At 33.6% G+C, this 16,704-nt stretch overlaps 1 protein-coding gene across 3 annotated transcripts in view; it reads left to right on the top strand.

The window, feature by feature from the left end:
- LOC108686774 (rho GTPase-activating protein 7) overlaps positions 1-16,704 on the top strand; it is a 250,438-nt gene that overhangs the window by 223,901 nt on the left and 9,833 nt on the right. For all 3 annotated transcript variants that reach the window (XM_018192238.1, XM_018192237.1, XM_018192239.1), the window contains exon 10: positions 1,342-1,505. In XM_018192238.1, the coding sequence (XP_018047727.1) occupies positions 1,342-1,505 (164 nt within the window). The remainder of the gene's footprint in view (positions 1-1,341; positions 1,506-16,704) is intronic.

Genomic DNA, 16,704 nt, shown 5'->3' on the forward strand with positions numbered 1-16,704 from the left:
TGTTCGTGTTAATATAATAGCATAGCGTTTATTTTTCGAAGTCATATTACACGATATTTAACAATTTTTGTGTAACACAGGATAGCCATGTTGCTACAGAATTTATAAGTTTTCGTATATTTTTATATTTCAATTTTTATATAATTTTGTTTATTTGTTTTTCATGATAAAAGAAGTATAAAGAAATGTTTCTGTTTAATATTACAAATGTGTTATTTGATTGCATTTTAATTAAATTTACAAGGCAATGTAAGAAATTAATTGTAGAGAAATGTTTCAGACATTATAAAATTTAATAGCATAATAATGACTAGAAATAAAATGCGCGTTTCTACTTTTTAATTTCGAATTCAAACATTTTGTACTTGTAAAAAAATACAAGAACAATTGAACGGAGTGACAACGGCACAATCAACATGTGATGGATTTTCAAATTCACGAGGAGATTAATGTTCACAGAAAATGAACTAAATGGATTTGGATTGGTTTATTCACAGCATATATACTTATACGCATTTAGTGTATTCGACATAAATGCGTTATTTGAAATTTAATTAAATTTACAAGAAATTAATTATAGTTAGACATTATGAAATTTAATAGGCTGTATCATAAAAATAATCACGTAGAAATGAAATACATTTCTAGTTTTTTATTTCAAACATTTTGTACAAAAAAATACAAGAAGAATTAAGCGGCATGACAACGTATGATAGATCTTCTTTGAATTCACAAGGAGATTAATATCTTTGGACTAAATAGACATGGATTTGGTTCATTCACAGCGTATTCCTTGTATTTAGCGTATTCAATATAAACTTGCATTTAGCGTATTCAATATATTATTTGAATTGATTTTAATTAAATTTACAACATGATATAAGAAATCAAAAATATGTTTTAAACATTATAGAATTTAGTGGGATGTCATAATAATGACTATAGAGACCATAGAAATGAAACGTGCGTTTTACTCCTTTATTCGAATTCAAACGTGTTGTGCAAAAAATACAAGAAGAAGATTTAAACAGCATAACAACTGTACAATCAATATGATGAGCCCTTTTCGAATTCACGAGGAGATTAATGCCCATGAACTGGATATGAGTTTGGTGAGTGGGTTTCCATTCATGGCGTATCGTATTTATCGTATTTGATAATAATCGAATGATTCTGAATGCGTTGCAAACGCAGCTGATACGAATGTTTTTGACGATATCAAATATCGCTGCGATGTAATTTTTTGTTAATGCAAATACGCACATAAGCGCGATATCTTATCCTATCTTTTGCGATAATCGAGCGCGTGAGGAATGACAATTCACTATTTTCGTTTTTCAGACTATCAGTTTCCGATTGACGTTTCCGGCGTAGCCAAGGACCACCCTTTCCTCGAGGCCGACTCACTGCAGAGCCTTTTCCGGCGTCTGCACGCCCTTAATCGTTGCGCCAATATGAAACTCGACACGCATCACACGCACCACAGCACGAGCCACGGCAAAAGCGTGAGTACACATCAAATTATTCGATAAGAAGCACGTACGGGAAGTGTTATGCAAACGCGCGGATACGCAAAGATGCGACGAAGCATTTCAATTAATTTTATTGGAATTAAACCCAATTCTATTACTATCGACTTTCGCATTTTACGTAATTTTCGTTCTAAAGAGATTTGCAGGAATTACTTCAATTTCGTTGCTTTTACGCTATTTTTTTGCCCTATTTCTCAGTAAACTTATTTTTCTTTCCTTCGCAATTTCTATCTTTTGAAATTCTCATCGCATCTTTCGAGCACTCTCTTGAGAATTTCCCAATAGATGATGAGATCTAGAAGCGATCTCAAGATGGAAATGTCAGATTAGGCTGGAGGTCAATTGAAGGAAACAAGGGTAGCTTTTATATTTAAATATTTCTTAGAATTTCATGGTCACAAGTAGAACGATTTGAATCTCGTTTTATAAAAGTTTTTTTAATGACGTCACACGTAGATTTCTATGTTATTAATATTTATCATTGCTTTATATGTTATCTGTTTTATATATTATTTAAACACAGCCGCCGACATATTTTATCTGCTTTTTAACTCAAACTTGAAATTCTAACAAATAAAGCAATTATTGTCTATCACGTCTAAATATCAGTCTAATCACAACGCTATTTATTATTTGCATCTATTTATGTATTAACTCAGATTGCTTTCTTTTTAGAAAATACGAAAACATCGTTCAGTTTCTATTTATTTTTACTGATTCTAGCCAAGAAGAGAACGTCACTTGTGTCAACTGTGTTGCCTTAAAGGAAAACAACCTAAGTTAATATATAATTAGATGCAAATAATAAATAGCACAATATAATTGCTCTTAGTTGCTAGATTTTAAAGAGTTTAAATTGGAAAATAGATAAAATATGTTAATTTACATATACGCTTACAGACCAACTTAACTCCATCTCATTGATATTCTTGCTTGATAATCTATGATGTATGATAATGAAATATTGATATTTGAGCCACACATTATTGTGGCTTTTATGACACGTTCGCATATATGGTCATTGCTATGCGTTGAACGAAAGCATCCGTGCTATTTCTACGACTATCCGTGGAACAGTGAATAAACGAATGGAATAACAATTAACGATTGTCACGTGACGGGGATAAACTCGCAGTTAATTACTTTGGAAAGCTCGCGCTGGAGTACGCAATTGAATGTATCGTAATGATCTAGCTATGAATAGCAATACACTAATTTGGAAACTTATGAAATTTGTCATGTTATTTATTGCGAAAATATTTGTCATTTTTTTTTTATTATGAAATGTCATTATTGTAACTTAGAGACAATGATGACTTTCAATTAATTGAATGTTTTTAGATAAAAATCTATCAAATTATAACTCAAAAAAGTGTTTCTGCATCTCCTCATATTTCCATGAACTTTACTTCGCACGTCGTTGAGATAATCAGTCGTATTATACGAGCGGTCGGAGTACGATGACCTACAACTCATGTCATTCCGACTTCACTCATCGCATACCACGTGGATTAAATACAGATCCGAAATAAGCGCAGCGAATCTACGAGTCGGCCGATGATCATAAAGATCAATCTATGCGAATTACCAAGTGGAAGTGTTACTGGGTTGCTCTCTCGAGGAAGTATTGACTGTAACTCTGGTGAAGGAGCACGCATCGCAAATCAGAGTTAAAAGCATTTCGACGGAGTCTAAATCAATTATATCCGGCTCGGTCGACCGAGATCGCGTGGATCGATCTGTGCGATCGCGAAAGGAGAATCGTTCGGATTTATACACGTGTAGAATGTACCGACGCCACAAAAGAGATGATATCATGGCAAATCGATCGTGTCTTTGTAGACGCTGAGTTTCGACATTGATTTGTGTATCGTATCGCGTATCGATCTTGGTTTTGAGAAGCAGTGAATAATGGATCGATCTGCCGCGGTTGCAATCCATCGATAAGCTCCTTGGAGTTTGCTCTATCGCGCGTGACGAACCGAAAGCAGGCTATTATCCGGTCGTCCATATGCCAATATTTTTCTGTAGGAAGATATTAACTTTTAGAAGGAAGAATTGCTCTCCGATGAGGTCAATTCATAACGCATTGTCCCAGATATATCCAACGATAACTCTAAAGAATTTTTTTATTTGCATCTTTTTCTTGCACGATATTTAATATAAAATTTTATTTTTAATAAAAAAATAAACTCATCTTTAAAATTGTTGATTTTATTTCTATGGTATTTTCCGGTCTGTCTGGAACATTTTACGTAAAAACGCGCTTTCCTTTCTGCTGCATAACATAACCTACTAAGCAAGAATTATTTTTTATTATTGGGATCTGTCGCAACTGACATTTTAAAAAAAACTTTGAAATAATCGATAGATAGTACTACGATATTGAGTATGATTGACGACTTTCACGTCCATAAAGGGCTCACGCATATGCGTGCACATGCGTGCTTGCCAGCAACAGCTGCGACAAGTGGCAAGCTCTTACCGGAAGTCAGATCGTTACGCACGGTTGTATGTTTAATAAATAGAAAATTTATCTGGCGATCGTGCACGAAACGAGCTGTGGAAAAAAACTGGCGTGAGGATTTTTCAAACAAATGTCCTTAGATGGGGAGAAAGCGCGTTTTACGCGTTCGGATGAATGAATATACGTATTCGAAGCGTCTGCTGATGCGCGAAAGTCTCGCCAAATTTGTAGCCACAGTGACTCGCAAGATGTTGCGAAGCCGATTAGATGACTGTCGATCGTCGCCTTTCTGAATAAAGAATATCTTACGAATACTTTGTGCATACGTCGAATATGATCGATGGAACATGCTTGAAATGAAACATTGAAATGAAAAAAATTATAAATATCTTTTATATTAATTCTTGATTAATATTATGTAACAGAAATATAATTCTTGAATATAAATATCGGAATTATGTAATATAAAAGTTTAGTCTCATTTATCATGAGACAAGCACATTTCAAAATTCTTATGTGAAAATGGCTGAATATGCAAACTTTCAAGTAGAGAATCTGGCAAGAATTGTCAGATTTCCAAATATTAAAGTTCTAAGAAGATTATAGAAGATTTAATGTTCCAGAATTGTTGAATTGCAAAAATAAATACATTAGTTATGACGCGTTTAATTTTAGATCAAGCGTTCTCTAACGATTAATAAAACCTCGTTGAAGGAATACTTGTGGCCGCTGAATTGAGATTAATCAAAATGTACCGAGCAGAAAATGTAGCGACGCGCCGATATCATCGCAAGGGAAAGTGCCAAGTTCATAAAGCGATTTATTTTCTGCCTGCGTTTTACTATTTTATTATCGCATTGACCTGGTTTACATCCAAGGTCCATTGATTCTCGCGTAAGCCATTTTATTCGTCTATCTTAGACCTCGGTTATTAAATTGCTGTCACCTTCGTCATACGGACAGTATTACATTTACTTAGTAACGCGAGGTTACTTACTATTAGGTAAGATTAGTTTGCAAATGCCAAAACTGAGTGTGATGTGCCAATGTGTTGACAAACCAAAATAATCTCTCGATTATTTCGAGATAATGAAGATACCAATTAATATCTTTTTTGCGATAAGAATATGAGAAGGTAAAATTGTAAAGAATTAAGAGATAATATTTAAGATAATATCAATCTTTCATCACAATGTAAAATTTCATTTTTTATTCACAATCTGTGTTTTTGAACTTCATTACAGATTTTTATATTATTCCAAACTGTAAAAAAAATCTGAAAAAATTTTTACATAAAAGTAAAAGCTTTAATAACGAGTTTGTACTGTATATTTTATAAAAGTTGGATTGTATTTTATTTATTTTTTATAGATTTAAATTTATTAACCAGAGAATTAACAATAAAAAAATTACGTGTATCTTTAAAGTCCAACATTGAAAGATATTTTTTTTTACTTCTTTTAGAAAATTATAAGAGAAGATTTTGAGCATATTCCTTTATAATTTATAATCGCAATTTGTAATCGCATGTGTATGTATAAAACAGCAGGTTTAACATGTGAAATTCATTTAATATTAGAGATAAAGATAATATCTATTACTTCCTCATATTTTTCCTCTTTATTTCAACATCAACAAAATTTTACATCAACAAAATTAAACTGTTCAGCCAGAAGGTGCTGTAAAAGGAATTTTGGTTGACGTCGACCTTGCACTCCGAATGGAAAGCACTGACCGACGTATGCATTTACCGGGTGAAAGCTGGTCGTTGATGAGACATGCACACGTAAAGTGTAATGATCTTCTACCGAATCGATGGCCTTACGAAAGCAAAAGGCGGAGCGGCGCGGACCCTCCGGCGTTGACGTTCTCGTGAAACGATTTTGCGAGACAAAAAGGAACATGCTTTGCAAAACGTACGATCGATTGATATGAGGAAGCGACACGTAATATTGTCCGTGATTGAACATGTTGTGACGAGATTCTCGCTTCACAATAACGTAATCCAGCAAAATTATCACAACAGTACGATTGCATGAATAGATCCGTTCAATTTTTGCATTTTCCCTTTATTTCGATGGACCAGCATCTCCCAAATTCTCGTTCTTTTTTATTAGGATTCTAGAGTTTGAATGAAATCAATGAGAAAACTTCATAAAATCTCAGAAAGAAAGATTAATAATTTTTAAAAAGCTTAGTACGTTTTTTTCAGCCTTTTTCAATTTGCTGCATTATATTAAATAACGAATCAAGTTTTGTGAAGTATTAGCATTTTTGAGATATATCACATGACATTCAGAAATAAAAAATAAAGTTGTACTTTTTATTTCTTTTTTAATTTTTTATTTTATTGTTTTAAAATTGATTTTATTGCAATGATGACATCTTTGATTCAAATAAGAGTAAATACAATTTTGATCATATTCACAATTAAAAAAAAGTTTTTTATATTTTACTCACTTGCTTTTTTACTTATTTCTAACTTACTTATTTCTTTGTTCGCTTCTTTTTATCTTCTTTACAATTTTTGCGGCACACTTAAAGATTTTTTGCGACACACTAATTTTAAATAATTCTACCGTAGTAGCTTTAAATTTTCAAATGATACTAGATTATGCCTACATCAATTTCACAAGATTAAAGAATTTTTTTGAAGCCGAATCTTCTCACACATAACGCAAACGTATACGCAGACAAGAGAAAGTAGAGGAATGACTGATGCGTTTTATAGGGATAATTTATACGTGAGCATCACGCGTAACTTAATTTGGTAAAATGACGTACCGGCGGCTGCGTATATCCGTGTAAAGGAATAGAGACATCCGGGACTTTCGCTGTCGGACGATTGGATACCTTTTCCTCTTTTGCCAGAGATCGTTTTCGTTCGAGATCCTCCCTATAATTGTTATTAATAAAACCTTTCACTCTCTGCGCCTGTGACCACCGAAAAGAGATCTCTCGCGCGTCTTTTGATCCCTGTGTTTGTCGAATCAACGACAGTGGCAATTTGCGGCAATTGGGTCGGTTTAACAACAGTCATATTATCGTGCTCGATATATCAACCACGTTTTCGTGCCCTACTTCGATCTGGTTCTCGAAAATTGCTGCTTCTCCAGAGTGGTTTGGAGCCACGCCGTCCGTTCTGACGAAGGCAATAAATTGAACCATTTAGAGGAAGTACATTTAGCTGTCCGTATTTATCGTATATATATATATCGTAAAGGTATTACGTTAAAAAGATTTGACAAGTGACCTGACATTTTTTATGACAATATTATAATTTTCGAATTATATATAACATATAATATAATAACATTTAATCGATATTATTTTATACTGCAATTATTTTAATTAAATTTGAAATAGTTAATATATAAGCGTAAATAGGCAAGGCAGAATGGATCAATATTTATGAAGAAAAATTCTCTTCCTAAAATACATTTAATATCAAAATTGTTGTGGTACAACAATTTATTTAATAAGGACATATTTAATACCATCGGTTTAATGTATACGTCTTTTATTTAATCAAATTCTAATATCGTGCATCACTATCTTTTAATTATTAATACACACAGTAGATATCAGCAAAACTTTTAAACTTTTAGAAAGTGCGGCAAATTAAATTGATCGTCAGCTTGTTAACTCACGTTACGGGGAGGTTACGAAAATTGCTATCACGTTAAACAAGCACACGCTAATGCTAGACAAGAATGGAAGGAGAAGATGAGAATGTAGAACATGTAGAAGTATCATCGATGTCCTATCGTCGCGAATACAGAAGTACAACAAGCGAACTGAGAGTAATTATTTGCTGGTGCGGTAGCCAGTTTTATGTAGCCTTTTACCACGATACAGACACACGTACTTACATGATTACATGCATGTGCTTGGACAAGGGAGAATAATAATCCGGACGAAAAGAGGGAGACAGAAGAATCCGAGTAGAGGGATTTCACGGTCAACTCATTAATTGGCAAACAGTTAATTACCGGGCAAGAAAGTTGTTATAAAAGATACTCTATCCAACTGCCTTTCCACCTTTTTCGCTGTTCTTTCTTTACAGCTTCGCTGTTTCAGTTTCTTCCTATTCTTTTCTGCTTCATTTTATCCCCTCCAATATCAATAGATGTTCCCTCATGTATAATCCTCTCCTCGGATTTTCCTTTATCAATTTTTTTGCCTGTACATGATTCTCTCATTTCACACTTGGTCTTCTTTTATCCGTACTTTAAATCTGCATTTCCTCTGCGTTTTCTTCCTTTTTTTCCTTTCCATTGCGTCCTTTCCCGCTTACTGATCTACCTTCTTCTCCTTTTGCATATAATCGCCCCTTTTCCGTTTTCCTTTTTTCTTACACGACGCTTTTTCTATCCTTCCAACATTACGAACGCTCTCGCATTCAGAACACCTTCAAGCAGGGGAAAGAGTAGTGGTAGGCATAATTACACGTACGCACCCGGGTCGCCGGCTTCGCCGGTGCGTAAAACCTGGAAACAGGTTCGGTACACGCAACCGCGGAGAACGCCGCGCTGGCAGACTGCGCGGCACGATTCCACGTCGCACCATTCGCACCTGCATATCACAGTCACGCCATTGGCAAGGCATGGTGGTAATAATCATAGTATAAGAATATAAGGTATTTCATTGCACATAATGGCCGGCAGACTAAATTAAGACAACCAATCAAATATTTGTCCTGTATCAGAATAACCAATCAAATGCTTATTCTAAATTTTTGATTGGTTAAAAAGCAGCCATCATGTTGAAGACGACTGCATATCCTTGGGAATGAAATACTTTATATTGTTATAATACATAAATGGTAATAATACTTGGAAATTTTTTCTCTAACAGAGGGTTGACAGTAGCTGTAAAATGTATTCGACCTATATACAGTGTCGTTTTATTAAAATAATTTAATTGAAATCATTCCGCTTAGATTCCTCACGTTTCTCCAAAGATAAAAACTCTCATAATTTCAATTTTATAATTTCATTCTGAAATCATAACTAGGAATTGTAAAAGCAAAAAGGAAAAGTGAATAACATTGTTCGTGTCTTTTCATCAGGTATATATTCCTGGATTAAAGGATTTCAATGACGTGGCTGAATAAATTCCGATCTTTCGAACCTCATTATACAATCGACATCGTTCTCTGGAGATTATAATACTTGCACACCTGAGCGTGAATGAGAATCATAGGTGAACGGTTAACGATGAACTTAAATTGTTCAACTAAATAAAGATTGCTGATTCACGGAGACTCAGAGATACCGTATTTTTCCTCCGGCATTCAAAGGAATATCGATCATTATCCGTGGTTTTTCCGAGGCATCTCTCTAATCTCTTTGAAAAGTACCGCGGATTGTCGGGAAGGCGCGACAGGGAACGAAGCGACGACAACAATGTGTCTCTTTCTCTCGCGCAAGTTGACAAGCGCAAACGACAGCCGACATTCCTCCGTCGATCGCGCAAACCGGTTGCCATAAATTCGCGCGAACGAACGCGACTTGCCCCGTTTCTACCTCCGATACCCGTATCGACGAGCGGCGCTTTTTCCCATAATACGACGGTCGGTGTACTGTAAATTTTATGTATTTATTCGGAAAAACGCAGCTGTATAATGCGTCTCATTAAGCAGAAATTCATGTACGACATTTGTGTTCTGAGTTTATTGCACTTCCTCTTATTCTACTGCTTTATAATTAATTTACAATCGAGTTTTGTCTTAACAACAATTTTTGTATAGAAATTTATTTTTATTAATTCTTTATGACTTTATGACTCTATAAGTATTTTTAAAATATAGTATTTATATATTGCAAAAATATTCAGAATGTTATTTTTCCAAGATATTCAGAAAGGATTTCATTATCTTTTACTCCTTCGAGATTTATTTTGTAAAGGTTTCTAGAATTTTTAATTTTTCATAATTTATATTACGAGTGATATTTTTATTACAAGCAGAGATACTTTTAATCTGCAGTCTAAGTATATCTACATGAACAGAAGCGTGAGAAACTTGCGAGATTTAGTGTAAATACGAATAAAGAACATTTGAAGCGTAATACTTGTTTCTTTTTATATTATTATTTCGTATTAACGATAAAAATTATATTTAAAAAATTGTATTATGAAAAGCCTGATACATATTTCGTTTAATATAAATTTTTCCAGAGCAACGTACGGTTTTAACTAAGAAATTAACAAGCTTCACATCCTTATCTCTCGCGCAAATTAATCCAGTTACAACTCGGGCTTACCGTAATTATACTGCATGCCGCATGAGAGGAAAGTACCCACGCTCGATAATTAGCGCGTCCAATTCGTCAGAACTCGCACCGAAAGCGTGTCATTTCTTCTGCGAACGCGGTCTCTATGTAGAAAGTACACATCCACGGATGACGATGAGGACAGCGATGATTATCCAAGCGGGATGTCGGTCCGCAACACGAGAGCTCTCTGACCCGAGAAGCTCCTTATCGAGCGATCAAACCGAGCGTGAGCAGAGACAGGCGCGTTTCTAAGGTGGCATACTGCAGAAATCGGATGACAGGAAACGGTCATTAGCGCAGGATAAATGTCCTCTTGTCACGCTCGTGCATATGCGCATTTCTATGCCGCACCGTTATAACGATTTGAACACGATCTTGCATGCCCGATGCGGATCTAGTTTTTAATAACCATCACGCTGCGCCGCTACACGACATAATCACCGTTCTCACCGGAAGAGGAATACCGAGAAAATTGTCCCAACTTTTAATTGCAGGTTGGAGTGTAGCACTAAACGAATCATGCATCGTTCCGCAATGCATCTTTCCAAGAATTTTAGAAGCATTAAATATACTCGTATAGTACTTCATTATTTCTAGAAATTATTGCCTATTATAATAACATACCATTAATCAGTAAAGTGTGTTATTATCTATTAAAATCAATGTATCAATGTAATCAATCTCTAACAACTACAGAAGTATCAGTATGAAGTAAAGACTGTATTACTTTTGATAACTTCAAAGTCATTCGGTATTTTGAAATAATTGAATCTTCGAACTTTTGAAATGCAAATTAAAAAAATAAAAATATATTTGTATATTTTTAATAAAAATATATTATTATTAGCTATATTAAATTAATGATTTTATAATTTTGATTCTTTGAAGTTTCAAAGATTGAAATTTAGAAATTTTAAAGGTTCGAAGCTTTAAAACTCGATTTTTCGAAGCTTCAAATTTCGAACTTTTGAAATCGAAGCTTTCAAAATAATATCAACTCTACACTGAAAGAGAAGTCTAATAATAGCTACCAAATATTATGAAACAATTCCAATCTTATGTTCGGTTAATATAACTAAAAATAATTTTTTCTAAATTTTAAAAAACATAATAACATAATCAACTGTTTGGCATTATTTATTAAATATTTATAAAAATAATTTTTTGTTCGCCAAATTAGAATTACTTCATTCGACATTTCGTAAGCTGATCCTTTTTTTCAAAATAGTATAAAGTGCTTTGTTTGTTAGTTTATCGAATGAAAAACGGAGTAATTGTAATAGCACTACTTTCTAGGCGTATTAGAAGAGCTTTTCTAGATTTAACCGCACGCATCTATTCGCGACGATGAGTGGTGGCCGCCATCAAATCGCAATGCTTTATTTACAGATGATGCAGTTATCGCAGCTCTGCGCGAGCAACCACGAGCAGTTAGTGCTCGCGGCCGAGAGCCGACATATTATCATAAATTTCCATCGGACCGTTCAGAAACCAATTAGAGTAAGTCACACCGTGATGAAGACCGCGATACCGTTCGCGGTTGTTTAAATCAATGATCGCACGGAATCGTTAATCGCGCCGCAACTTAATGCAATCAATGGTTCCGATGTCCATTGCAAAATTTTGACTTAAGTCTCGCTGCTGCAGGCAGCCTGCGATTTGCAACACAAAGATAGAAATCGAAATCAGTCTGTGAACACATGAAGATCTAAAGAGACATTGATTAATATCAAGCTCTCATTCACGCAAGAATAAAATCTTGCAAGCTAGGCGATTTTTAATTCAGGCTAAACTCACGCTTGATAATATAATTAATGTTAATATAATTAGCTATCTATTTTAAAATCCGAGTCTTTTTTCGTGATTTTATTTTAATTCTGAGTTTTGCACGCAGTAAGATTACTTTCACGTTGAAATATAGTATGTACATCGTGATTTTCTTCATACCACGTTTTGCGCACTCTCTAGATCTATTCCAGTGAGCCTCTAATAAGCGACATTTCCATGGTAATAAATAATAACAGAAAAACTACAGCCTGTTTTCCCTGTTTTTATGTTTTTCTTCGGAAACGTTTACCTACACACATGTGGACACGTCACGCGCATTAAACAAGTGTCACGCACTGCCTCGGGCGAAGGGACGAGAGCGGGATGCCACGAGATGATTTCTCTCCTGTGAGAGAGTCGAGAGAGAAGCGTCAGGAGAAACGGCTGACGGCCAGACAGCGCGGCGTCGTTGTGCGCGAAGCCCTGGCGTGACAACGAAGTCGTGTATACGCAACGTAGGAGCATTCAAATCAGAGTTTAGCCAATTTGTCAAACAATTTCTAAGTGTTTTAAATCATAAATTCTATTAAACTTCAAAAAAGCTAGACAACTTTAATAAAATTTTTAGTAAAATTTTTTATTTTTTTAATAAAATGAAATTTTTCATATAGAAAGAGAGAGAAAAAATGATTGCAATTACTATAATTTAAATAATTTATTTTTTTGGGACAACTATATAATTATAGTTGTTTAACTGTACAAATCAATTATACTATTAATAACAGTGTCACGCATTACTTAAAAATCTTCAATTTTTTCTTAATATAGTATATTTTTTTATTTCTTATCTTATAAATAGTAAGTAAATCTAAGAAAACAGCTGTATTCAATATAATTGCAATTGCAGTTACTAAATAAAAATTTATTTTACCATTTATATCTTAATTTTTGCATTATATTATTGTTTAAAATTATAATTTATAGTATAATTTTTTCATATTTGAGAACTACTACATATATATATTATTATAACATCATAAAAAAGGAGTTCTTAAGCATAATTATTTTACCATGCAATTATAGTTATAAACACTTTTTTTTATCAAGCATCAAAACATATCATGTGTAATAATGATCTGCCTCCCACTCAAATGACTCTGTTACACCGGATGCAGCCGCGTGCCATTTTCAATGTACGCATCGGGAGAAACTCCTACGAGATTTTCCAACCGAGAATTATCGCTGAAACCGAGGCTGTCCTAATACATTCTTGCGATTGGAATGATCGATCGATCGACTAGGCGAGCTGGTTCTTGCAAACGAGGATTTACTCACCGTTAGGATGCCTCGTGAATGTTAGTTAATGATACCGGAAGTGAGAGATGATGAAGATGATGATGGAAATGATCGGGATTAATGAGGTGTGACGAGAGTGTCATCGTACGATGTTTTCTTGCGCAAAATCTTTGTAGGAAAATACATAGCATTGTATCAATTTTGAAAAAACATGTATTGGTAATTTTAAACGACAGCAATTCATATTATATTGTCAGTTATTTATTAATTAAATTTATTAGTTAAATTGTTAGCTAAATTAATAAATTAAAAAAATAGAAGAAATAAAACATAAATAATAATTTATGGAAAGAGTGGAAATTTAGTTTCAAGTCAAATGTTAATAAATATTTTATTACTTTTATACATCTCTAAATAGATAAATGAATACTGAATAGATAAATATACTGCTCAATATATCTGTTTGTATTTTTATTTTTGTAACTTTATCTTTCTGTGTCATTAATTTCTTATATTTCCTTGGGCGCTCTTAAAATTGGACAGCCGTCTCGTTAATGAAAATGACGCATAAATAGTCTCTGTAGTCTCCGTTTGACTGGCTGTTTTTTTGACGTTAGACTAATTGAATTTTGTGATATACGTTCCACACAATGACGGGCCATTCGTACTCGTTAAGTTGCTGCACATCGAGTGTCACTGATCGCGACAGACCGCAAGCTTCTATACGATGATGATCGTACGCCCAAATTTAGAACCACCATAGAATGATGACCTAAATTTTCGAATGTTTTCGTTCGCTCTGGGTGGTATACGATAAAAGTTCTCTCTTCGCGTGTTGCATGCAACAAATTTTTAAACTTAGAATTTCGCTTTTCGGTCAGCACAAAATAGACTTGAGGAAAACTTGATACGAAACTCAGTTTTTCCTGGACTTATTTATAGTGAAAACGATTATTTTTATTATATCTTTTATTAACTTTTGGAACATATGATTGGGTCAATCTTTTATTTTCGCATGCTTTTTCTTTAAAGTTTTCTAGAAATATCTGGCTAGAAATATAAGTCTCTTTATATTCTTTCTTTTTTTTAATACACAATTTTACAAATACTTTCTTAAGATGTTAAAGTATAAAGAGTGTAAAAATCATTTAATAATTTTTGTACATCTATTTGTAAAAATGATGAAATAAATCCATGAATGATCTATCATATGAAATTAATCCATGACATGAATGATCTATCATATATAATAAAGGTTCGGTACTAAAAGTTAAACAATTGATTTTGTGAATTTTTTTCAAGAATAGAATAATGTCGCTAACATGCATTATTTTCGAGAATACGCTCTAAATATATTTTTTGCGCTCTTCTTTGGCTGTTGCATTTCGAGAAACTTAGTCGAGAGTTGAACGCGAACAAATTGTGCGAGTAAAAACTGGCCGCATTCCTTGTGAGTATTGTCGATTCCGCAAGTTAAAATTCTCGATTCGAAAGTATGTTATCGTCGTACTTGCGAACAAGACGATGGTAAAAGAAATAGAGGAGATCGACATTCCATGGATTTCCGTGGATCGCAATGGCTACAGATCGCGGCTGCAGTGGATTTCTTCATTGACAATCCGTGATTCAGTGACAAGTCCTCGAGAATCGTACGGTTTGCCATGTTAGTCGTTTTTTTACGCGAAACATCGAATATATATAAGCTCCCCTCTTAGCGATGTATCAACCAGTCGTCATTGAATTTATAGCTGCGACCTCTTTTTGCTTAACATTGCCAGGTATCATGATTTTCTTCTTTCATGGTGCAACTGGAAATCCCATTGTTCATTTCTCAAATACCAACACGTATACAAATTACAAAAATTATTACACAGAAGTATCAATATATAAGATCTTTTTATATTGCAGAAAATTCACAAATCTCTCTAAATTTTTTGCAGTAAATCTCAATCCAAGAAAAGAACGGTAAAATTTTAACTCTTTAAGAGTAAGATTAATTACAAAAAATTTAGAGAGTTGTGAATTTTCTATATGAAACATATATATTAAAAACAAAATTTAGATAGTTTTGGAGTGAGATTCATTCCAAAAAATTTAAAGAGAATAATTAATGTTTATATATGTTAATATCTATAGCAGATAAATTTAATCGATTTTTTTATTCAGATATTTTTTTTAGACTTTATTAATTTACCACATTCAAAATGTAATGTTATGTATGTAATAATGGTCATAATATCGTTTTATAATTCGATCAACATTCTTTTTATTTGTTATTATTATATTACTATTTATTATTTTTATTCTTTTGACTACATCTATAGTCAAAGAGATTCTAATCTTAGATTAATGTAACCACTATGTATCAAATTTCACTCTTAAATCAGAAGCTTTAGTGATAGTCGATTACATTTAAAAAGCGTACAAAAGCAACTAAACAGTTACATTAAAATCAGTGTTATTATATTTTGTGAAAGGAGCTCCTAAATTTTCTTGTCACGATAGATCATTTTCATCATCGTAAATTAAATTAATATCAGCATGTAGGATGGCTGGTTAATTTGTAATCTAACGCAACCAATTATTCCGACAACATGAACATTCATAAATGGTTGTAGTACAGTAGTATTTAGCTATAATTTATGCAACTCTGTTATAATTGCTTGTAAGATAATAAAGGAATATATTATTCATTAGATCAAAGTCTGAAACTTTATCCCTTATAATTATGTTTCATTTGGCATAAAATGATGATAATATGTACATTTTCAATTAATATTATATGTATATTTTTAACTGTATTTACGATGCATAATGAAGTTTTAATGTAATACATATAATGTAATATATATAAATAATTACGCATGTGATTATGACTTCATAATTTTATGTAACAAAATTATATTATACATCTTTCGCAGAAATATTGAATAAATTAATGAGATATGCATTTAATAAAATACTCGGAATTCAAGCTGAATTTTTTTTCTCTTGCGCAACAAGTATTCTTCTATATATCCGAGACCGCATGTATTCGCGTGTATAGGTCGAACCGTCCATCGTCCAGGCCTAGAAAAACAACGGACAGAGGTTTGTTCAACCTGCTTAGACGGAAGTGACGTCGACCGTACAAACGGCGGGGCGACACGGCTCGTTAAGTGCCGCGCGGAAATAACTCACGTATGGGGGTATCGTCACGTCTTTCGTAGTAATACGCCGGAACGGAAACGCAGATACGTGCATACGAGCGAATGAACGATCTAAGTGCCGAACGGATGGTAATCAGCCGCGAAACTTATGCACGAAGGAGAGAGAGAGAGAGAGAGAGAGAGAGAGAGAGAGAGAGAGAGAGAGAGAGAGAGAG

Source organism: Atta colombica, unplaced genomic scaffold (genome assembly GCF_001594045.1).
Source record: "Atta colombica isolate Treedump-2 unplaced genomic scaffold, Acol1.0 scaffold189, whole genome shotgun sequence".
Lineage (NCBI taxonomy): Eukaryota > Metazoa > Arthropoda > Insecta > Hymenoptera > Formicidae > Atta > Atta colombica.